This window comes from Podarcis gaigeae (genome assembly GCF_964106915.1).
Source record: "Podarcis gaigeae genome assembly, chromosome: 1".
Lineage (NCBI taxonomy): Eukaryota > Metazoa > Chordata > Lepidosauria > Squamata > Lacertidae > Podarcis > Podarcis gaigeae.
The window spans coordinates 78,680,683-78,704,634 of NC_139678.1; the positions used below are offsets into that span (position 1 = coordinate 78,680,683).

General features: G+C 40.0%; 1 protein-coding gene across 5 annotated transcripts in view; it reads right to left on the bottom strand.

Moving 5' to 3' along the window:
- Positions 1 to 23,952, bottom strand: part of LOC310852501 (solute carrier family 9 member C1-like) — a 50,417-nt gene that overhangs the window by 19,434 nt on the left and 7,031 nt on the right. For 4 of the 5 annotated variants that reach the window (XM_083756116.1, XM_083756113.1, XM_083756115.1 and 1 more), the window contains exons 4-15: positions 23,468 to 23,633; positions 20,195 to 20,311; positions 18,289 to 18,450; positions 18,072 to 18,171; positions 16,664 to 16,807; positions 13,653 to 13,830; positions 11,858 to 11,939; positions 11,276 to 11,442; positions 8,628 to 8,768; positions 4,573 to 4,670; positions 2,786 to 2,905; positions 1,320 to 1,515 (exon numbers count right to left, since the gene is read on the bottom strand). In XM_083756116.1, the coding sequence (XP_083612242.1) occupies positions 1,320 to 1,515; positions 2,786 to 2,905; positions 4,573 to 4,670; positions 8,628 to 8,768; positions 11,276 to 11,442; positions 11,858 to 11,939; positions 13,653 to 13,830; positions 16,664 to 16,807; positions 18,072 to 18,171; positions 18,289 to 18,450; positions 20,195 to 20,311; positions 23,468 to 23,633 (1,671 nt within the window). The remainder of the gene's footprint in view (positions 1 to 1,319; positions 1,516 to 2,785; positions 2,906 to 4,572; positions 4,671 to 8,627; positions 8,769 to 11,275; positions 11,443 to 11,857; positions 11,940 to 13,652; positions 13,831 to 16,663; positions 16,808 to 18,071; positions 18,172 to 18,288; positions 18,451 to 20,194; positions 20,312 to 23,467; positions 23,634 to 23,952) is intronic. The other variant, XM_083756114.1, reaches the window with a different exon arrangement.

The window sequence follows — 23,952 nt, forward strand, 5'->3', positions numbered from 1 at the left end:
ATATTTAATTGACATCAAACATTGTGTGTATTAAGCATTTTACTCCTCAATTTACAGGGCTCTCAAAGCACCTTACATAATAAAAACAATTACTAGTAGTAAGAAGAGGAGCCTCAAAACGTTCTGTATTGGGGACTGATGTTTTTAATTGGTTCACAAAAGACATGGAATAAGTCATGATGTGGACAAATTTGCAATACGCCAAATTATTCAGCATAATGAAACCCCCAAAGAACTTACAAGGGCTTCAAAAAAATTTCTCCAAACAAGGTGAATGAAAACCAGTACCAGTACCAGTTACTGGTGGGAAGCAACAATTGGAGAGCCTAGTATCTTCAGGCCCTGCACAAGTTCACAAGGTTGGCCACTGTGGGAAACAGGATGGTAGACTTCTCGTCTCACCTAGCACTGATGTGCTCTCCACATTAATGTACGGTATTCACTGCCACAGGATTTTGAGATGGCCACAACCTTAGACCACCTTAAAAGGGGATTAAATAAATTCATGGAGAATAGGTCTACGATTAACCTTTATGTACTTCTCTAAATTGCTGTAGAGGCAACAGCAGAGGAAAGTTATTCCTAAGTCTTCAAACATAAAGCATAGACACAACACAATTCTATAAACCTAACCAAATAGAATTAATGGGGAGGGTGTGAGCTCCACTGACTGCAATAATGTTCACAGGCAGCTTTGCACACAACTCGAGTGTATGGGAAAAGGGACTGTCAATATGGAGATCTCCTCATACACAGACATCTCTGATCTTGCAGGAGGTGATCAAGAGAGGAGCGGGATCAACTCTCAGTCAACACAACTATAGTTGTTTCTTTTAAGCCACAGCAAGAATCAGAACATTAACTGAAGAAAAAGAATGAGCAGGGTGTGATATTTCCAAGAAACAAGAGTTTCAATTTCACACTTTTGGTCAAGTAAATTCAAATTCCATATTGTAAAAATGTAAGTTAATAATGATTATATGTCCACTGGAAGGACAGATCGTGAAGCTGGGGCTCCAATACTTTGGCCACCTCATGAGAAGAGAAGACTCCCTGGAAAAGACCCTGATGTTGGGAAAGATGGAGGGCACAAGGAGAAGGGGACGACAGAGGACAAGATGGTTGGACAGTGTTATCGAAGCTACAAGCATGAGTCTGACCAAACTGTGGGACGCAGTGGAAGACAGAAGTGCCTTGCGTGCTCTGGTCCATGGGGTCACAAAGAGTCGGACACGACTAAACAACTAAACAACAACAACAAAGTCAATAATTAAAAATACAGTTAATACAAATATTGCAATACTTTGAATAGCCAGTACCTTAAATAATGCTTCCATTATATACAAAGCCAGATAATAGTAGTTGCACACTTTTAGTTCTATAATAAATGTTGAAGAATACTTTGGTATAAAGTGAAGAACGATAGGGACACAGTTCAAAAATGTCATCATGGTACTTATATATTCAAATTCATCCATGAATACCATATGGTGGCACATTCTTAAAAGCTTGTTTCTGGGGAGGGAGGAGAATAAAATTTTGAGCTTTGATTAGTTACCAAAACATTTAGAAAATTCTGACCACTACATTATATTTACTTGTTCATACCATACATGGGTAATTAGATTATTTAAAAATGTATGATAAGACCCATAGACAGGCAGGAATCTAGCAACAACTAGAGTCTTGTGAAGCTAAATGAGAAGAATGAAAAAGTGTGCAAAAGAGTCCTGCTCCTCTTCCTTTCCTAAAACTGGACACCCCTCCCCATTGGAAATGGGGGATTTCCCAACAGAACTATACATAATTGTATGGGCTGTTTGAGACACTCACTCACTTCTCAAACAAGGGGGGATCCAGAGGTATCAGAGGAAGAACAGTACAACAACACACTTGTATTCCTTTCTTTCTTGCCAACACTCACCTTGCTCCAAAGAAACGTGATGCTGGCAAAGCCAAAAGTAGAATTCTGCTTCCAAAGTTCTACCCATCACTGTCATCAATGTCTCCTCAGCCTCAGCCCCCTTTCCCTGACTAAAGAGTAGGGGGAGTCAGCGGAGAATGCTGACAGCTCCTATGCTCAGAACTGGGCCAGAACACTGGCTGGAAAGAAGACTCAATTGAGCTCTATACTGATCTCCACCTGCACACACAGGGATATGAACCACTGTCAAGAGAAATCTAGACTCAGGGCTCCCAGCACTCAGCCATGCCGCCCCCACCTCCCGAGCCTAACCTCCTGTGCAACTACGGCTGCATTCCTGCAACCTGAACTGTGCATCCAAAGGTATCTATCAGGGTTACAATATAAGCACCACCATCAGACTTTAGCACTCCCTTGCCTTATAAAATCCAAGCTTCAGAGCTTGCTCTTCACTTTGAATAATGTGCCTCTCTGGGCAGGATCATGTCTGGAGAAGCCAACTCCTCCCTTCCCCACACAGCTGACTTTCGCACTGATTATTTGCAAGCCTTAGCTCTCTGATCTTACTTGCTGATTTTGGAACTTGCTATTACTTGCTTTTGGTCCTTCAGAACGCTGCTTGTCATTTTGGGACTTGATTAACTGCCTGGAACTGAACTTCTCACCTCTAGACCAAGTCAGCTCTCCACAGAACTGGAAACTTGATTCTTTGTGGCCAAACCCCAGCAAACCTCAACAACTATGCTCAATATTTTGATTACTAATCTTAGCAAATGAGTGTGTATGTCTGTATAATTTTACTGTGTAAGCACACTACCTTTTCTATCAACCACATTTAAGCAAACATTAATAAACACTAACTTTGGTGCCTTAAATGTTTCCTCTTTCACGCTGTAAACCCAATCAGATAGCAATTTCTTCAACTTTACCAGCACTCCTTTGCTTTCCCAATAGGTCTTTACTTCATGAATATTCATAAACCTAAAATATTTAAGACAAGGTAATTGAGAAGAGAAGCTAATAGTAAGAAAATAGTAAGATCCTAAAGATATCTCAACTTACATTATCATAGAGTGAATTTGAGAATACAGATATCAAGACAGCTGCTTCATAAAAAAAAACATTAACAATGCAATCCTGAATGTTTCCTTAGAAGCCTGCTCTTCAGGAAAAATGATCAAGGTTGCTTACAAAACTTCACTTTTAAATAACAGAAAGATACAAAATCAGTGGAGAAGGAAAATAATGACCATATGAAGGTAAGGTCAGTTCAGCATCCCGTTTTCACAAGGTTCAGCCAGTTGCCTATAGGATCCCTGAAAGAGGGACCTAATCCAATTTCACACCAAAAAGGGAAATCAATCAATTCTGCCCAATATACACTATTTTGCAAAGCAATATGCTGTAATACATTGCCTTTTTATGTTATTTCCTCCCTCCAGCATTATGTATTTTTGCACACATTACTTGACCAAAGTATACTGCATATTTGGAGAAGTGTCAATTTTGAAGGACGGTGGTGTTTCAGAAAGTTCAGGTCAGAAATTATAACTCAATCAAATCTCTCTGTCATCCCTAGTTAGGACCAAGGAATCTCCCTCACAAGGAATGTCCCAGGCTCCCAAGAAACCATCAGCTCTTGTCCTACCTTTCTAAACTGTTGACAAATTCTAGTGAGCTGATGATCAAATTCCCCTCTGTGTACGGGAATTTTAGGGATGTGATACAAGGGAGAGCTGGCTTCCCCCAATTCAAGATTCTGGGGGTGGGGCTGATCAGGTACTGAGGAGATTCACCAGAGACTAAAGGAATTAGGGTTCCATTGCTCTTAGCTGATCACATAAATGCCATTAATGAATTGCTGGATGACGCAATTTTTTTTGCATGCCAGCTGAAGGTATTTTGGAAAGTGGCTAAGACTGCTTTAGTTAACGAATATATGTTTTCATTCTTTTAAAGCAACTCAACTAAAGCAACTCTCCACTCACAAGTTCCCCACCTGTGTTTTAGTGCCACTATTCTCCTTCATTTTTTTCAGGCGTTTGGAGCATCTTTTTTTAATGCTTGTATACATAAATATGTCTTGCCTGACATGAAATTGCCCACCCCCAAAGGCTGCAGACAGTACTCAGAAGGCATTCTCAAAGGCAAAGGCTCCTGCAACCCAGGGCTCAAAACATGCAGTTACAGCCAAAGAGAACAATCAATCTGTGCAGGCTCAGCAAGCCATAGTGCTAAGTGCTGCAAAGTGGGCAGTCATAACCACAGCCCTGTCCTTGGTTCAACGTGTGGCAATTACCACAGGACTCTGTCTCAGTTGCTCTAATAGAAATGCCAACCGGACCTCCATCTTGTCAGGGTTGAGCTTCAGTTTACAAGTCATCATCCAGTTCTTTATTGAGCCCAGACACCAGATAAGCACTTCCACTGGACTCTCAGGCAATTCTCACTAAACGTTTCCCTATGCACTTAAGATTGCATTATTAGGTTATGAACTTGTGTTCTAAGGCCAGTGGTTCCCAAACTGTGTTCCATGAACCATCAGTAGTGTGTGATCTTCATTCAGGTGGTTGGTGGGATGTCTGTAACAATAACATTAAAAATCATACAGCACTTATCTTTTTCTTTCTTTAAAATACAGCACTTACTTTCCTTCAATATCAACATAGCTTTCTGCTGCACCTATTAATGTTTGGGCAGCATCTTGGTTCAGCATTCCACTGTTGTATTGCTTCTGATAACTGGCCTATATTTTGAAAAAAATAATGTATATACTGAATGAAATAACTGTTGCTTTCTTCAGCAACATGCATTATCTACCTACTGAACAACATAGCTATCTATCTGCCTCTGCATGCTAATTAAACTGTTAATTAGCTCTATTAAAAACACTGAGGTTACATGGAAGTTCTTTATGTAGTGCTTCACATTTTCCCCCATGCAACCTGTGGTTTAAACCAAAAACAAAACAAAACCTAAGAAGTGTGCATGCACACGAAAGCTCATACCAATAACAAACTTAGTTGGTCTCTAAGGTGCTACTGGAGGGACGCGGGTGGCGCTGTGGGTAAAAGCCTCAGCGCCTAGGGCTTGCCGATCGAAAGGTCGGCGGTTCGAATCCCCGCGGCGGGGTGCGCTCCCGTTGCTCGGTCCCAGCGCCTGCCAACCTAGCAGTTCGAAAGCACCCTCGGGTGCAAGTAGATAAATAGGGACCGCTTTCTAGCGGGATGGTAAACGGCGTTTCCGTGTGCAGCTCTGGCGCGCCAGAGCAGCGATGTCACGCTGGCCACGTGACCCGGAAGTGTCTTCGGACAGCGCTGGCCCCTGGCCTCTTGAGTGAGATGGGCACACAACCCCAGAGTCTGGCAAGACTGGCCCGTACGGGCAGGGGTACCTTTACCTTTACCTAAGGTGCTACTGGAAGGAATTTTTTTTATTTTTTATTTTGTTTCGACTATGGCAGACCAACACGGCTACCTACCTGTAACTAAACATGTGGTTTGCTTTTTGTTTTTTTTAAAGACAGCTGCCTTCCCCAGCGCTTCTGATATTGGATAGCTTTAGCATACTCAGGAATCCAAAGTTTTGTGTCTTTTTTGTAGGAAATGTATATCTTTTGTGCATTCTGCACAAAACATTATTCCCACATCCAGATCATCACTTGATGCATTGTCAGATACGAGTCTTCAGTTTATGCATTTTTCAGACTAGTCCATAACTAAAGAAGCACCTCTCCCTATTCATGTACTAATATTTTTGGACGATGCTAGTCTCAATTTTCTATCACTGAGGGAAGCTCACTTTATGGTGATGCGGGAATAGAGGCGGCACTCTATCTGTGAACTGTCATCATTTCGGCACTAGGTTAAGACTTACTTACTTGTAGGTTATGTAAGGTGATTATTATCCTGATGTTGTTTTTAGCTGCTTTGCTTATTAGCATATCTTGTTAATTTTATGATTTGGTTGCAGTTTATGTGTGTTTGTTCTGCACCCCTCTGGTACCAGCATTGATGAAGAGTAGACATTTTCTAAGATTTCCTAGTCATGATATCAGGTTGAAACTCACCTCATTCAGCAAGTGAGCCCAGAGACTCTGAGGAGCCAGAGTAGAGGGAAGAAATTGTCCTCAGCATGTATCCTCGGTGATCCCACTCTCACTCCGCAGCACATGTGAACCTCCTGAGATGTAACACTAACCTTATGCTTTCATCTTGAAAGCAGCAACAGAGTCAGTCTCCATGGCACCATAAGAACTAATTCCCAGCTCAACTGAGAAAAACTTATTTAATTACAAAAGCCATTTTTCAGGGTGATGGTGGAGCTAATTACTCTGAGCAGCATCCCTATTTAAGCCTCAGGGAACTCTAAACCACCGCTGAAGCAACATTTGAGTTGGCCATACATGTGCGAGCCTGAATGCCATTTGCAACTGTTCAAGGTTCTGCTTGGACCTGAACTTCTATAGGAGGAGTGGGGAACCTGTGGCCAATGGTCAGGGATAATGTTGGGAACTGAAATCCAACATGTGGAGGTCCAGAGATCCCTCCCTTCTATTAAACCACAACTTCCACGAAGGCTTGAAGTACATTCTGGCTGCAACCAATGCTTTGAACAGAACATTCCTAGATTTCTAATCCAAGAAACAGACTTCAAAAGTATTTCAATGTGGGAGGTAATCATTACCCTTCCAGAGCTTGAGCCTTTCTTGACTCTGATGGAGGATTGGGATTTATGTAATTAAATATATATTCCACTCGGGGCTTTTTTTCAGCCGGAACTCAGTTCCGGCACCTCTCAGGTAGGCACCATTGGCATTATAAAAGAACAAGGGAGGCGTTCGTGGTGAGTTTCAGCACTCTTTTTTCTAGAAAAACAGCACTGATTTTACCTTTCCACCTTCAAAAGCTAAAGGAGGCATACACCATCTCATTTTTATCCTCACATCACCCCTGTGAGGTACGTTAGGGTGAACGATAGTGACTGGCCCAAAGACACCCAGTTTGATCCTTTCTCCCCATCCTAGTCTGATACTAATCACTGGCAAAAGCAAAAAAAAACCACAAAAAAACCCAACACCTTATACTTTAAATCGGAGTGGGCAAACTGATACTATACAGCAGGTGAAAAAACTTTCAGTGATATGTAATAGTGTGTGCAATAGAGTGGGGTGAGGTGGACAGAGTGCAGGCATTAATCCTTCATATTGGAAAGGGACTGTTACAACCACGTCCCTATCTTCAAATGTGAAATGCTGATTGTATGATTTAGCAATGCAGAAAAATCCAATATCAAGCCTAAGCATTTTACAACACTGTAATAAGATACAACACTATTACATTTTGGTTTGAAAATGGTCTGCAGTACACAGTATAATAATCTCAGGCGACAACTGATTTTTCAGGCAGCATTATGCACTTGACTTGTGAGACTACCTCCTCAGTAGATTTTTCTAGGATTGTGCCACTTATAAAGATCCCATGCTACATAAGAAAACAAAGAAGGGGATTGATTCTGTCAAACTGGATTAGTCCAAAGTGCACTAATCTCATCCACACCTGCTCAATCCATGTGCCTATCAGAATATGTGTCCTGCAGATTCCTTATACTGTGGTTCAAGGGCTGTAGCACTACCTCATAAAGGGGGATTTGTATAGCAAACACATAGCCACTCCCACACTTTTTCTCTGCAATTCTTAAAGTGTGATGGCACATCAAGTTCTATCACTCCCAGTGGGATTTGCAGCACTTAAAACTTTGCAAAGTGAGCAGTCGTGGTAGGAACACCTCACACTAGGCAGATGAAACAGCCCTTAAAAAAAAAAAAAGTGAAAAGAGTTTCCCCTGCCACTCTGGGCGGCTTCCAACAAAAGATTAAAAATACATTTTTAAAATTTGAGGGCTGCAATCCTACAGGCACTTACTCAGCAATGGGACTTACTTCCGAGTAGACATGGTTAGGATCCCCATTTCTGGGCCATGCCTTTATTGGAACCACCCTGAAATGTGGGACAATCCTGCATCATCCAGACCTTTCCTCACGTGGATCTCCTCCTGCTCCCATGCCACCACCCAGCTCTGCTGGGCAAGGTGCAACTTACTGCACAGAGGTGCGGGGTGTGCACGGCTTCTTGGTGTGCAGGCGGCGGTATGGGTGCCCAAGAACCTGCCTTGCACCAGTTTGGGCACATCAGGAAATCAGGGCAGCGTCGACGCTGGTGATTGGAGGCATGGGCCTTAGTTTGAGGACCCCTGCTTTAACTGGTTTGATCACAAGTAAGAAATGTGGGGTAGGCAGGTACAGAGTAGTCAATGCACTAAATTATTCTGATTAGGCATCCTACAGCAAAGAGTGGCTTCTAATAAAACTTTGGGGGGGGGGGGAAATGCCCAACATTAGAACTAATTCTCAGATTAACAATGAACTATTTCCTAGGAATAAAGTGGTAGTTATAAAAGACAGATAAAAAGATCTCTCTACCTTAATTATGTGGACACCTAATATTGTATTTTTAATAGCTATGGACCACACTAGAGACAATGTATTTTGAATTCACAGTAAAACATATACTTTAAGATTCAAATGTTCTATAGAATTGGGACTTTTCGTTCTGAACCACCATAAAATGCTCAATTATATTGTTAAGTAATTATAATCCTGAAATTACATCAATAAAAGGCCAATAGAATTAAAAGTACGAACTATTTGTGCCGTTAAAAGACGCAATCTGGCTTCTTCCATTATGTCAGCAATTTGTTGAGAACTTCCTTCAAATGTAACATTGGCATTACATTCTGGACATCTAAGTGATTTGATCAGTTGATCAACTTCTTCTGAATCTAACTGCACAAGGGGGGGGGATAAGAAAAACAGAATATACATTGACTGAAATCTCAATATCAAACCAAGGGTAATATTAAATTAATTTAAGAATCTAAACATTTTGGGCACAATCCAATGGAAGTTGAGCACTTTTATACTCTACTGTAGACTCAACAATTTACAAAGAATGCTGCAGCATTCACACACTAAAATCCTGTCTTATCTACCCTGCTCATGGTGCTGCCTGAAGTCACTGATTCACACCAGTGGCGTAGCGTGGGGGGTGCAGGGGGGGCCGGGTGCACCGGGCGCAACATCTGGGGTTAGGGCAAATCCACGGGTTAGGGGGCGCAAATCCACGGGTTAGGGGGCGCAAATTACTTGCCTTGCCCCGGGTGCTTACAACCCACGCTACACCGCTGATTCACACTACTGTGTGGCAGGGCCAGTTTGGTTTAAATCACACACAGGAGTCACAGGAGACAACTCTAGGGGGCCATAGGTGCCTGGACACCCACAATAATATACCGTATTTTTCCATCTATAGACACCCCCTTGTATAAGACACCCCCTATTTTGGGGGACACAGATTTAAGACAATGGGGAGAGATGGCCCCATGTACAGTCACACCTCGAGTTAAAGTAGCTTTGGGATGAGTATTTTCGGGTTGCACGCTGCGGCGACCCGGAAGTAACGGAGTGCGTTACTTCCGGGTTTCGTCCCTCGCGCATGCACAGATCATCAAAATGACGTGCGGATGCGGGTTGCGTTTGCTTCAGGATGCGAACAGGGCTCCGGAAGGGATCCCGTTCGCATCCAGAGATACCACTGTATAAGGATGCCTCCTAATTTTTGACATTATTTTTTAGTCTTATACACATTTATTTTTTTAGTCTTATACACGGAAAAATACGGTAATTGTGGGGGCAGAGCACCCACAAAGTCAATGAGAAAAGCCGGCAGGTGGCAGCGGCATTGCCTCTGAGAATCAGTTCAGCTCTGTCCTCCACAACCAGCCAGCGAGGCACACTTCACACATCTGTGTTGTGGCAATGGGCACCCACAATCCTGAGGGCGAGATTGCACCCTAGACAGGAACTGAAAGAATGGGCTTAACTTTGGCTTGATTGCATCCCAGAATATCATGTCAGCGTGGTGAGGAAACACATCAGTCTCCTCTCACATGATTCTGCCTATCCACTCTGATTGTTTGGAGACAACTTTTCCACATCATCAGAAGTGCAGCTGGTTGGGATGTATGAGGGAATTTATGCGGTGGTGTCCAGCCTATGAAACTCCCTGCCCCAGAAGATCTGTTGGCTCCATCCTTAATAGTGTTTATAAACCAGGTGAAAATGTTTTTATTCCAGCACCCCTATGTTAACCCTTAGTTAACCCCTGTGTTAACCCCTAGTTAAGAGATTATTCTGCCCCTGACTTATTAGATAGTTTTGTTCTGCTATCACTTGTGTACTTTTTTAAAAAAATCAAACACCTTTATTATTACAGTGGTATCTCTAGTTGCGGGCACGATCCGTTCCAGGGTGCCGTTTGCACCCCGAAAAGTTGACAACTAGAGCAGCACTTCTGCGCAAGTGCAGAGCGCGATGGAGTGCTTCTGCGCATATGTGAAGCGCACAGAACATGCACGCGGCGAAACCCAAAGTATACACTTCTGGGTTTACCGCGTTCACAAACTGAAAAGATGCAACATGAACCTAACACAACACAAGGTATGACTGTATTATTGCTTTCTGATCTTGCTTATCCAGACTTCTGTGTCTGACCTTCCATTACTCAAACCTGACCTATGCTTGACCATGCTCTGCTTCTTAGATATTGAATGGGTACATGCACCTTCTAGCTTAACCTTCAAACATTTGCTGAAACCTTTTCTTTGCTACCAGGCTTGTGCAGATAATTGATGAAAAACATTTTCTTAATAGTTAGCTGGTGATCTACTTTCATTTTATGTAGTTTTTATTGTGTTACAATTATTATGAACCACTTTGATATTTATAGAAAATTGCAGTTTACAAATATGTTTACAAATAAATAAATGTTCAAGTGGACTCTGCCTAACACAAATCCCCACTAGGCTAGAGCCCTGTTTCTCAGCTGGGACCCTTACCTAGGGAAAAACAAGAGCTAAGACAAGCAATGAGAGATTCCTCAAAATTTGTGGTCCTTCTTGGAAGTATTTAGTCCAGCACCTTCTATGTCTCAGTCCTTGCTGTCAGATGAATAACTTGAAATCAGGTTGCTACTTCTGCCAAATTCTTTTAACAAAGACATAGCAGGTGAATTGCATGGCTAAGCATGACCTGAGGTTGGCCCAACAAGTGTCATACCCCGTCTCTTCCTTTTGAAGAGCAGTGCAGGCACAAGCCTTAGCATGGCAAATGATAGGTGGCTCTGTTCTGGGCAAGCAAACGGACAAGTGAGCTCAGGCTATGAGCCCACCTTGCATTTGGTTTTACACACTTTCTAAGTTATGTTTATTTAACACTAACTGAAAGATACTCACTTTATAAGGATAATCTATTTTAATTGCTTCTTCAGCCATTGTCCAGTTTGCATCAGCCAAAAATCTATCAAGTTTCAGCATTGCAAATGCATTGGCTTCCATTTGTCTGATTCGCTGAACAGCGTTATGCATTGCCATACGTTTTGGAAGGGTAATATTACAAAGGCCTATAGAAACAGAAAAGTAATTCATTGGTCATCATAAGATTTACAAGACAGCAGCAAAGGTCAATAATTCCAGACTCATGAGTGCTTGATACAGCAAAGAGACAACAGCATGGCTGGGAAATAGAACCCTACCTCATCAGGGCTCCCAGTTGTGAGGAAGGCTGAAAGACTGTGCATCTGAACATGCTTAAAAGCCCCCTTCAAAACCTCCAAGAGGGCGAGGGATGGAATGGGCATGCCCAGTGAGCACAAGGAAATTAGGAGTAGGGTCAGCATGCAGAAAACTGGTCTTCCTATCCCGTTTAAATCTTATAATTTTTTTAAAAAATGCTTAAATAGGGCTGAAGTTGAAGTATGAATAAAACACATTAATTTTTATTTTAATAAAGAAAAGAAGAAATGTTGAGAGTATTACCTAGTGTTGTAACCAGCCTTTTCACAGTGGTAGAATTAATCATCAAGGTCAACAAAGACGCAGTTCCTGAATGCAGTAATAACTGAAAAGATTTGAGCAATTAGCATCTCTATCATAACTAGTAAAAGCAGCAATATAACATTACATTTTATAGCATTTTATAATACTTTAGTCTGCTTTGGGAGTTCAGCACAGAACAATGGAAAGAAGCCGAACTACACATTACAATATCACCAAATATGGCAAAAACCTGATGCTCCTTCTCAGCAAAGTAGCAGCAGGAAAGCCAGCTGTTGAATAGCACTGTGGACAAAATAGTGTCCTATGGAACTCCATAGTGTAAGCACCAGGGGGCAAAGTGCACTCTCCCAATGCTACTCTTTGGACCTGACCCTGCAGGAGTATTGTAATTGCAATACACTGCCACTGATACCTATCCTGCAGAGTCGGTTCAGAAGGATATCGTGATCAGTGGTATTGAAGACTGCCAAGAGATCAACCAGAAATAGCAGAGTCGCATTCCCTCGCTATAAAAGTCATCCATAAGGTCGATCAAGGCTCATTCAGTCCCAAATCCAGGCCTGAACCCAGACTGTCAAAGATTAGATCATTAGTCTCATTCAGGATTGTCTGCAGTTGTTCTGACAGAACTGTTTCAGTCACTTTCCCAAAAAAGGAAGTACAGTGGTACCTTGGTTTACAACCATAATCCGTTCTGGAGGTCTGGTTGTAAACCAAAACAGGTTGTAACCCAAGGGGCACTTTTGCCAATGGGGCCTCCTCCCCAAAATGGGTTGTAATCCAAAAAAAAGGGACACGAACTTCCGGGTTTGACGTGCTTATAATCCAAAACAGTTGTAATCCAAAGCAATTGCAAACCAAGGTACCACTGTATTTGCAATTGAGCAAAACTTCCTACAACCCATTCAGTCCAGTGCTGACCTTTTCAATAGCAGTCATTCTACTGCCTGCAGAATATTCAAGCACTGACTTCACATACCACTTTTCCACTGCAAATTGCACTCTCCCACTTGGCAGAGAAGTAATGCCTAATGGAATTTTAAGTACCTTTGGAATCTATTTTTTTCTTTTTAAAATGCTTATTTTTACTTATTGTATTTTTTTCTCAGTTTAAAAGTTCCAGCCATTGCATCTGATTTGGTTTCAGAGCCCAGACTTCAACCCACACAGAACCATGAAGCTTAATGCGTGGAACTGAACCATTTCTTACCATAACCACTCTGACAGAGTTATTGAAAGAAAAAAGCAAATCATCTGTATCAGCCCTAAACATCATAGGAAAAGAGAAGGATAAAAAAGTATGATGAGACCCTACAAATGTTTAATCAGAAGTAAGCTGACTGCGTTCAATGCATCTTAATGTTCTCAACTTACAGTGAGGTAATACTACAGTTCGAACTTCCAAAATATATTTTAAGGTGCTCTTTCTGACATTCGTCAAATATGATCTATGGCAGCTGTTATCAAACTTTCTACTTTTAGGGACCACTTGAGAGGGCTGGAAAATACTGAGGCCCTTCAGTAACAAAATAGTGGTGGGTGCAAGGCAGACCAAGTCACAAAATGTCAGCGCGGGGCGAAGCAGTCACAAAATGATGACATGAGATTTCATGATTTACAGGTTATGTTTTGTGCACTTCAGAGCACCTATCCCCCTCACTAGCAGTAAACTGAAATACGGCGTCAGAAATAAACACATCTTTCTATATAGATTTTCAAGCAGGCTTCTAGTACAAATTGATAATGCTTTCCAAAAATAATGATCTTACTTTACCATGGTTTTAATTTGAAACTCATTTGGAGTTTTGCTTTCTGTTTGGCTAATTCCAAGAGCCATGTTCAAAGTGAAGGTGCCCCTCATTCCGCTCCAAATCAAAACAGCTCCCCAACGCCAATTAAATCCATAGCCAAGACGACTCAAAAAAGGGCTCAACACAAAAACAACCAAACCCCTGAATAAAAATAAAAATAAATGCAAAAATGCATTTAAATCTTAAAACACTATGTTAACAAACTAAGCAAACATTTAAGAAAGCATACCCTGGTTAAATAACAGATCATGAGCTTAGCCAAGGGGGGATCAGGGTTTTTTTTCCTGGCTAATGGTAGCATGGCTTAAACTACCAGAACTACCTGAGGAATCACTGCTTCAAATTGTATGCCATGAGGAGCTGATTCCATCTGTTTTTTCACTACACTCTTAAGAAGATGAGGGAGTCCAGCATTCTATATATACATATTTTTCTAAAAATTGCTTTGCAACTAACTGGAAGTACTCTCTCTTGTTGTCTAAAATCATCCTGAATTATTTGGGGTAGAGCACCAGTAATCTCTGATATAAGAGAACACATTCCCATTAACCTATGGTTAACCTATAGTTGGGTTCCCAACTGTTCCCAACTGTTAGACCTCTGACATCACAATGACCTGTGATTGGCAGGTGGGTTGTTCTACCGAAGTTCATCCATGAGATGGCGTAATACAAACATCCAGCCTAAGCCAAAAATATTGCCCATCCCTAAACTAAGTCAATCTGTTCAGTGGGACAACTTCCACTCATCTAACAGAACTTCCCCCTTCTCTCCCCCTGCCTCCAAATATGGTCTGGGGTGCATGGAGGGAGAAGGGGGGTGAGTGAAATTCCACTGTGTTAGCAGAAGCCGTTCTGCTTGCTCAATGAGTTGGGTGGGTGCACCCCTATTGTTTCCTTTCAATATAATATGAAATTTGACAACGCTAGAAACAAAAAACCTTCAGGATGTTCAGAAAGTTGCTTCATTAGTTTAAATAGTAAAAGAGATTTTCCAGCTTAAATCTGACCTATTTAACACGTTCCACATTATTCTGAGCCTATTTTAAACCTATTAAAATAAAAATAACACAAATTTTGGGTGTTACATTTCAAGGTGTGTGGGGATTCATCTCTTTAACTTCACAACAGGGATAATAGGGAACCAATAATTAAGTCATAAGAGCATGGCTAAAACTGGTGTCAATTTTCAACAATCACCTTCTGGAACAAAAAGTGTTGAGCCTAACTATTAACATATACTTAGGCAATCAGCAATATAGTGGGACAAGTGGTATCCCTCTTCTAACTTACAAAGGTATGCAAAGATAACATCAGATGTCTGCTCCTGCTGCAGCTGGGCTGTCCCTTCCCCTAGCACAGGGCCATCTAACACTAATTCCCCTAAGAGAAGGAATCCAGGAGATAGGAAAGCACACAAACAGAAAATGAAATGCTCCTGTTCTTACTTCATTTGAAATGTGTGGTTTGTTTTAAATGTGCAATGTAACCATTGCATTTTATAAATGTTATGAACTGCTTTGAATACTCTAGTCAAAAAGTAAGAGACAAACCTACTAAAAACCAAAATGCATAAATAAATATGAAGTCTTCCTTTGTACTGATTGGGTAACTGTAATAATTTCAGGAAACTGCAGATTTTAAATCTTGTTTTCAGCTTGGAAATACGTCAATTTGCACAGAAGCTATGAATTACCATGGCAATAAAGTCAAAGCACAGAATTGTTTTTCACAAAGGGAATAAATTTAGTATTCAGAAATCAGGTTCCAGCCTCCACTACATCTAATTCATATAAAATTGTCTACTTCAAAATTATTTTACATTAAGAAACTCTTTTCCAATGTTTAGTTCCCAATATTTTGACTTCAACAGTATTCAGCAACACACATTACTTGTTTCATTAATGTCCTAATTGTTAGGGCCCTGAAATAGTGTATAGGGGCTATCACCCTCTAACCTCCAAGCATTACTCATAAGGCTAGCTGTTTGACAAATGCCACAATTTTCAAAAAGTTATTAAAACAGCCAAACTTTATATTCCTCAGGAAGCAAGGAAGCAAAGGCTCTTGGGCCACCTTAAGATAATTTTCATTCATACAATGCTTGTCCTCTAAAATCTCTGGGAGGCAGATGGGCAAGTGGTTAAGCAGCTGGCACTCAGTGCAGTCTTGTATATACAATATACACAAAATCTAGACAAGCATGTAAGTATTACTTACTAGTGGCTGTCCTCTAGTGCGTAATGCCTAAAGGTTAGTAGCTGCCAAAGTTAGTATCTGGAGGCAACAGCAGCAATAGCAGGGAAGGTGTGCCTCTCTGTTTCTTGTTCATCTTCTCCTTCACTACTGCTTGGAATGCCACTACAGTAGCATCCTTTAAGCCAGGGCATATGAATGTCAATCACACCAGGAATGTTCAAAGCACCAGGAAAAGAGGGTGCATATTCCAATGTATATTCCAACCTTCCTCCAAAGGGGCTCAAGGTGGCAAGGATGAGAATCCCTCCTTGCTGCTACAATCACAGAAGTAGAAGCAACCAGGTGGTCTGGTAGAATGAGCTCTTCACAAAGCAGATTGCAATCCAAACTGTTAAAGAAGCGTGATGATGGCCTGGTTTGGAATAAGTTTCGAATAAAAGTGTGTTTTCAAAACTATGCCAAATTCATACTGCAAACTGGGTAATAGGTTCAGAGGCACCAATACTAGAAGTTCTGGTAAGTATAAGGACCTATTTATGTTCTTCATGGCTCCCATGCAGTTACTTGCAAGAGCATGTGTGCCTTGGACTTAAGAATTTTGGAAAATAATATATAATCTACGATCCTATACATGCCTAAAAAGTAAGTCCTAGTGAATTCAGTGTAGCATACTCCTAGTTAAATGCATTTGGATTGCAGTCTGTAGAATATTAACAGTGAGCTTTGTGAATTGGCAGAAAACATCAATACAATAAGGAAAATTAAACCATTCTTACCTTGTAAGATTTAATGAAAGGTAGACTGTTATAATATAAAAAATAGCACGAGAATTAAAAAATGGAAATGCCTTCTGAGCCAACACAATTCCCGTTATAAGGAATATCATAATGTGAGCCAAAAAGGTCAACATTGACCAGAACCTGTTTTAAAAAAACATATGTTAAACCATGCTAAGGGGGGCTATAATTCTTTGCGGTATATAAAGTACAAAAGCATTCTCCCCTCACCCTCACCCCAACCTCAAAATCAGTTTCTTACAAAACTTTCAAAGCATTTAACACAGTGAATATTTGGTCAAACACAATTTTTTAGATTATATTTTGGATTAGAATTCCACAAAACAAGCTGAAACTAGAGATAGGCAAAACCACACACACACACACACAGAGAGAGAGAGAGAGAGAGAGAGAGAGAGAGAGTGTTTCCTAGCAGGTAACATGAGATTTGTAGTTTGCTCTACCTCTCAAACTCAGTTGAGAGCCAGAGGAAATGCAATGAACATGGGATTTGTATTTTTTCTATCTACCATTTGAACTCAGAAGGGAAAGGAAACTACAGATTCTTTGCCTGTATATTTATTTATATTAATGAGTAGTTCGGTAGCTAAAATATAAGGTATTAGACTTGATATAAACATGTACAGGTTCCTTTTGCAATAAAATTGGTTACAATTTGATCTAAGGTTTTACCAGTTGGGACTGTTGAGTCTGGCCATATATCACTGTGAAAGAACATAGACTTTCAGAAGGGTAAAACTACAAGTCTTAATCACAATGTAACTCACAGGCTCTTAATACAGAATACACAATGTGCATTTATAATATTATTCTATATTATTGTAGTTATAACATTTTAAAATCAAATGTTCACATTGCAAAAGACAAAAAAGACCATCCTAATAGTACAGTTCAAATCCAATTTTAGGTCCCCCAGGGTTGCATTTCCTTCTTTAAACTACTAAATGGTGACGACAGACTCCTGTTTCATGTCTAGTTGCGTCTTCAAATCATTGAAAGATCTGACAGGAAATGTTACTTCTGTATTAATAAACCAGTCAGTTGTTACTCAACCAACCACCATGCTTTATTTATACTACATTTAAAAAAAAATTATTCAAAGCCAAAAAAAAAAAAATTATTAATCAATTACCTCTTGTAGCTATTTCAAGTCTACCAGTGCTTAAGTACAATTTGTCGCTGAGAATCTGGTTAACAATAGAAATTTTATGCACTGAACACTTAAAGTGCTTCTACAAGGCACTTTTAAATCTTCTACAAGGACTTCAATCCTATCAGTTCACATTCCTTACACAATATGTAAATGGGATACATTTAGCTACCACAGAAATTTTCAAAATGATTCAAACTGAAATTTAAAGATAAACACTTACTTATGAGCACTTACTTATAAAGAAATATATCCAATCCTGGACTAAAGCTTACAGTATCTAAAAGAAGGCCCAAAATACAAATAGCAATAACTCCAGACATTCCAAGCCATTCAGCTAAGGACAGGAAAAATAGAGAATTGTTATTTTAAAAAACCACTATTATTTAGTTTTATTAATGATTAAGCACAACTGTTTTAAATGCATTGCATTTGACAAAGACGTTTAACTTACCGATGAAGAAAATAATGTATGCCATTGAGAAGCTTAGAATTATTTCAACTACTCCATCATTGAAAATATGTTGCAACCAATAACTAACTAATCTTGAAGTAAAAAATCCCAAAGCAGTGCTTGCAAAAAATTTTAAAATCAACTTTATAAAAATTTCTTTAACTGTAAAAGGTAAAAAGAAAATAGTTATTTACAATCTGCTTTCCAATAGTTAATTTAAAGATAATTATAACTAATGATGCTAACTGATTGTACCCTGAACCCTCTTCTTCCTTGGAACCCAGAAGAACAGGTTGCTTACATGCAACTCTTGGTGTTGTTTTTTCAACAGTCATCTATGCAGTCATACATATTAGGTCTATGGATGCACAGAATCTAATCAGGAAACTTTTATAATTATACACTTATTTTTCATATATATCTATATATAAATAATTATGATTTTATATTTTAGACAAGAAAAAAAGAGCAAAATGCAATAGTAGTAATTTTTTTAAAAAACCAACCATAACCCCATAGAATAGATCTGAGAGACAGAATATTCCAGCTGAAAATGTTAACAGCTTTCAAATGAATTGTCTGTCCTGTTCATAGATCCTGTGCAAGTCCAGCCTTGGGAATTTACTTGAAAAGGAAAAGCCAGTGTTTGGACCAGTTTCAGGAATTCCAAATCTTTGGATATTGCGTTGGTGGACCTCTGTTATGCTCCGGCTGATATGTATGTGTAAAACTAATAAAATCGTACTAATTTGTGATGAAAGTATGCTTTTACTTGACTTCTAATGACTGACTTTGAGCTTTTGTGTCAGTTTCTCGATCAACGCTAGGTACTACACTTTATAGTTATAGTTACTGTACTCCATTGTAGTTCCTTCTAAATATATTCTCTGCTTAGATGTTTTAAGCAGTGCTGCCATCAGAAGGCATCCAATCAAGGACTTACTGTATGACCACATTCTTTAGCACTGCCAATTCTGGGGTCTATATTAAATTTTGTTCAGTGACCTTATTTTTTTCCAGGAAGATACCTTCCCCCAAATCAACAATTTAGGGTAAAACCACCATATATGGTGGTAAGTGCCAAGGTCCTTACAGCCCGTCCAGCAAGAAGCCGATGCATTGGTGCACATGTGTAACTTTAATGGAGGAGGCTTACTCAGTGAGAAGTAGAAGCTGGAACTATCACTTCTGCAGGTAAGCCTTTTACTCAGCTTGTCCTAACAAGCATCATCTTCTCTGTAATCATTACCTCCCTGCCTGATATCAACTTTACAATGATAGAGTCAATCCCCACTGATAGACTGACAGCAATAGTCTCATATTTGGAACATGTTCTGTCCCTCTAAAATGCCTTAAATAAAACCTTATCCTTCTTTTAGGTCTTTCCTGAGCAGGGTGTTAACTTCAAAACGTAAGCCAGCTTTCAAACAATAGCAACACCTCCATATTTAGTAAAACTTGAGACAACAAACTCCCAAAGTACTTATTTTTCAACAAAATACCCTACAACCCAGCTTGATGTATTTCTTCCCCCTAGTAATACTGTCTTGTGCCATATCCTTCAAGCATTTGTGTTGCTCTATCTGATGTTATCTATCCACATCCTGGGAAGCTCTGGTGGATCCAAGGCTTCCCCCAATCTGCACAACACCTACCCCTTTCTTCGCCTTGCCATCCACCACCTGAGGAACTGCTATGACAGCAGAGCTACCAGAGTGAGGATGGGACTGATACAGCAGACATCCCTTTTTGTGGGGTGGACCCGCTAGTGACGTGACTGTGCTTGTCATGTTTCTTTTTCAGCTTGTATGCCCTAGATCTCAACAGTTAAAAATAAGGCTTGTGGCGTAATATGGATTGTATTTTTATGGGGGGGGGGGGGGAATACAGGAAATAATATACTTACTCAATTCTTGGTGAGTTTGTTTTGCAAGATCCCTATATAACTCAAAAATTATTACTGTTGTAGCATCATTAAACAAAGACTCGCCTTTTATTAAGTTGACAACTATTTTTGAAAGCCCTGAAAAAAGGGGGGAAGATAACAAAATGAACAAGTTCTTTTTTATTTTTGCTTCTTAAGTGGAAAGATACTATAACAAGACCCATAAGAAATGGGGGAATCAAAATCACATGATTAAGATATGCTTGTTTTTAGTGCATATATTCTTCTCAGACAATGAAGGAAAAGTGCTCTATTCTCTCCATACAATTCCCATTAGCACTTCACCGTTAAGTCTGCCTATACACATGCAGCCATTCTAAAGCTCCCACAGTTCCCATCATCCTTCCATTCAAAAACCTTGCAGAGATGGCGGCTATGAAGTAGAACTGGATAATAAAGGTGGAATGCAAAGATTTAAGACATTTACAATAGCACTTTGATTCAGCAGCTTCACAAAAATAGATTGATTCCTCAAGCAAATAATATGCAGTAGTGCTCATCAGCTATTCAAGAGGCAGAAGCTTGATTTTGTTTCCTCCCATGTTTCCTGTTTTTCCAAGAGTGAATATATTTAAATCATGACAGTTTATATCAGCCAGGAAAAAAAGACTGATTCGAATCAACTTTACTTCTTAAATTTCTTAAACAGTGCAAATCTGACAGCTTAATTATTTTAAATTATAGTCAAATAGTGTATTATCTACACTGTTGCTTTACTTATAACCAGGCCTTGCATCTCTTTGTTGCACAATATAAACTTTGCATACTTTTTTAATCAAGAGAAAGAATGGCCTCAACATACTCCCATATAAAATCATTTTGTGAGAATTATGAAAATAAAAGAACTTGCAAACTAGATGATTTTGTCCTCTTCTTTCCAATAATGCTCCATTCTGCTTCACTTTATGCTAAAAATTATATTTCAAGTGAAACAAAATACCGTGGTACCAGTTCCCGAATTTAATTCGTTCCAGGAGTCCATTTGACTCTTGAAACCATTCGAAAACCAAGGTGCAGCTTCTGATTGGCTGCAGGAGCCTCCTGGGCTCAAGTGGAAGCTACATCGGATGTTCGGCTTTTGAAAAACATTCGCAAACCAGAACACTTACTTCCGGGTTTGCGGCATTTGGGAGTCGATTTGTTCGGCAACTAAGCCATTCAAGAACCAAGGTATTACTGTACCTTAAAAATATGAGCAGGCTCTGTCTGCCTTCAGATTATCCTACAAACCAAAGTTTGGAACACTGGTAACGATCAGGTATAAGCCTTTCACTTGTGCAATCCGTCTTATTATTCCTGTGTAAGGAGAGCTGTGCCAAAACAAACTAAAGGCCCATTTAGTCCAACATCCTACTCTCACAGTGGCCAAAGAGATGCCTATGGGAAGCATGCAAATCCATGCATGGCACTATGCCAGGCTTCCTCAACCTCGGACCTCAGATGTTTTTGGCCTACAACTCCCATGATCCCTAGCTAGCAGGACCAGTGGTCAGGGATGATGGGAAGTGTAGTCTCAAAACATTTGGAGAGCCAAGGTTGAGGAAGCCTGCACTATGCTATACAAAGAATCCCATTCCGACCAACAGTTATTTGGAGGTAGTATGCTTCCAACAGTGGAGAAGACTCCAATCAATTTACAACCAATCACTGATTCAGGTTTGTGCAAAACAATTGTCCAAATGGTAATGGAAGCTTCTCAAGTCTTCCCTGCAGACAAAGGTAAGGAGCAAGGAAGAGAAGGGAGAGCACAAATCACTCACATGCCTGCTTGACAAACCATAGTTTGCTGTTATGTTCAAATCAAACCTGACTCCATTAGGGGATAATATCTTAGATGAATCCCCTAAGATGCTTGAAACTGTATCCTCAGTCAAAATTTAATGTATATTTAACGTTATAGTGACACATCTGACAACTCAACATTAATTCCATAAATACAAAGCTACATAGCTGGTTGTTCATCCTCTTCAAGTACTGGTTTTTGTACAGATCATATGGAAGGGAAAATATTCTATTTTTCTTTTTTGCCAGCTTTCAAGCATTTGCCACTTCAACCCCTCTCCTTTTAACCCAAATGTTGAAACATCATTACAAAACGTACATTAGCTCACCACCATTCCACTTAACAGTCAATCCCACTTCTTTCTCTGAGACAGCATTCTACAGCTAATTGTTCTATTTTCAAATTGTCGCATTTTATTTCCTCAAATAAAACTTTATTTCTGCAAATACTCTGGTGTCATCTTTGTTGCTCCCCTGCTGAATACTTTCCAAGGGAGAAACAGTTTTTCAGATGTGAGCAAGCCTGAGCAAGCACAGTTAACAATGTACTGCCACATAAATGTATACACATTTGAAAGAGTTCACTCAGGACAGCCAAAATGACTTCTAACTTTGGCCTCAATAATTCTACCGTATTTTTTGCTTTATAACACGTGCTAGACCACAAGACGCACCTAGTTTTTGGAGGAGGAAAACAAGAAGAAAAAAAATCTGAATCTCAGAAGCCAGAACAGCAAGAGGGATCACTGCGCAGTGAAAGCAGCAATCCCTCTTGCTGTTCTGGCTTCTGGGATAGCTGTGCAGCCTGCATCCGCTCCATAAGACGCACACACATTTCCCCTTACTTTTTAGAAGGAAAAAAGTGAGTCTTATAGAGCAAAAAATACGGTAATTTTCTTTAATGTGCGTATGGGGGGCAGTATCTTTCTGCTCATGTCCCTAAACTGTCCATATCACTTCACATTTGTTTGTTACAGACTACAGTTAATTATCAATTAAGTAAGCTCTGTGAAGCTATACTGTAAACAGTACACTCCACATTCAAGTACAGTGGTGCCTCGCAAGACGAAATTATGCCCGTTCCGTGAGGCTCTTCGTATAGCGGTTTTTTCGTCTTGCGAAGCAAGCCCATTGACAGCTTAGCGGATTAGCGCTACAGCTGTCAAGCGGCTTCCAGCGATCAGCTGTTAAGCGGCTTATCAGCGGAACAGCTGATAAGCGGCTTAGTGGCTTAAGAAAAGGGCAGAAAAAGCGGAAAAAAACCGCGGGGGGATGCAAGATTTTTTTCGTCTTGCGAAGCAACCCCATAGGGGAATTCGTTTTGCGAAGCGCCTCCAAAACGGAAAACCCTTTCGTCTAGCGGGTTTTTCGTCTTGCGAGGCATTCGTCTTGCGGGGCACCACTGTATTATAATGAATTCAGCTTATCAGAAAAATCAGTGTAAATACCTACCAATGTTTCTTACAGAAGCCACAGAAAGGATAGGGTCTGTTGTGCTAAGAATTATTCCAAATAGCATGCTATCATCCCAGGACCAATTATACTTATTAATTTTATAAGTTAACCATCCAAGGAAAGCACAGTTCATCAAAAATCCAGGAACTGCAAGAATTAACACCTGCAATGACAATATATGTGTGTGTGTATCAATCATTTGCAAAATAAAATTACATTAAACTCAGGTGGATAAGGCTGGAGATTTAATGACACAGTGCTATATATGACATAACAGTCAATCAGCTCATATGAATGAAAATGTAAAAAAGATAATTGTAGGGTGATAGCCAACTAAGTTTTACTTGGAGCATTCTTGTCCAATTGTTGGTGCCTTTCATTTTCTCACTGCAAATTACGCACACACACACACACATCCAACATACATTTAATGCCCAAGACTTCCCCCAAAGAATTCTGAGAATTATAGTTTCCCATTCACA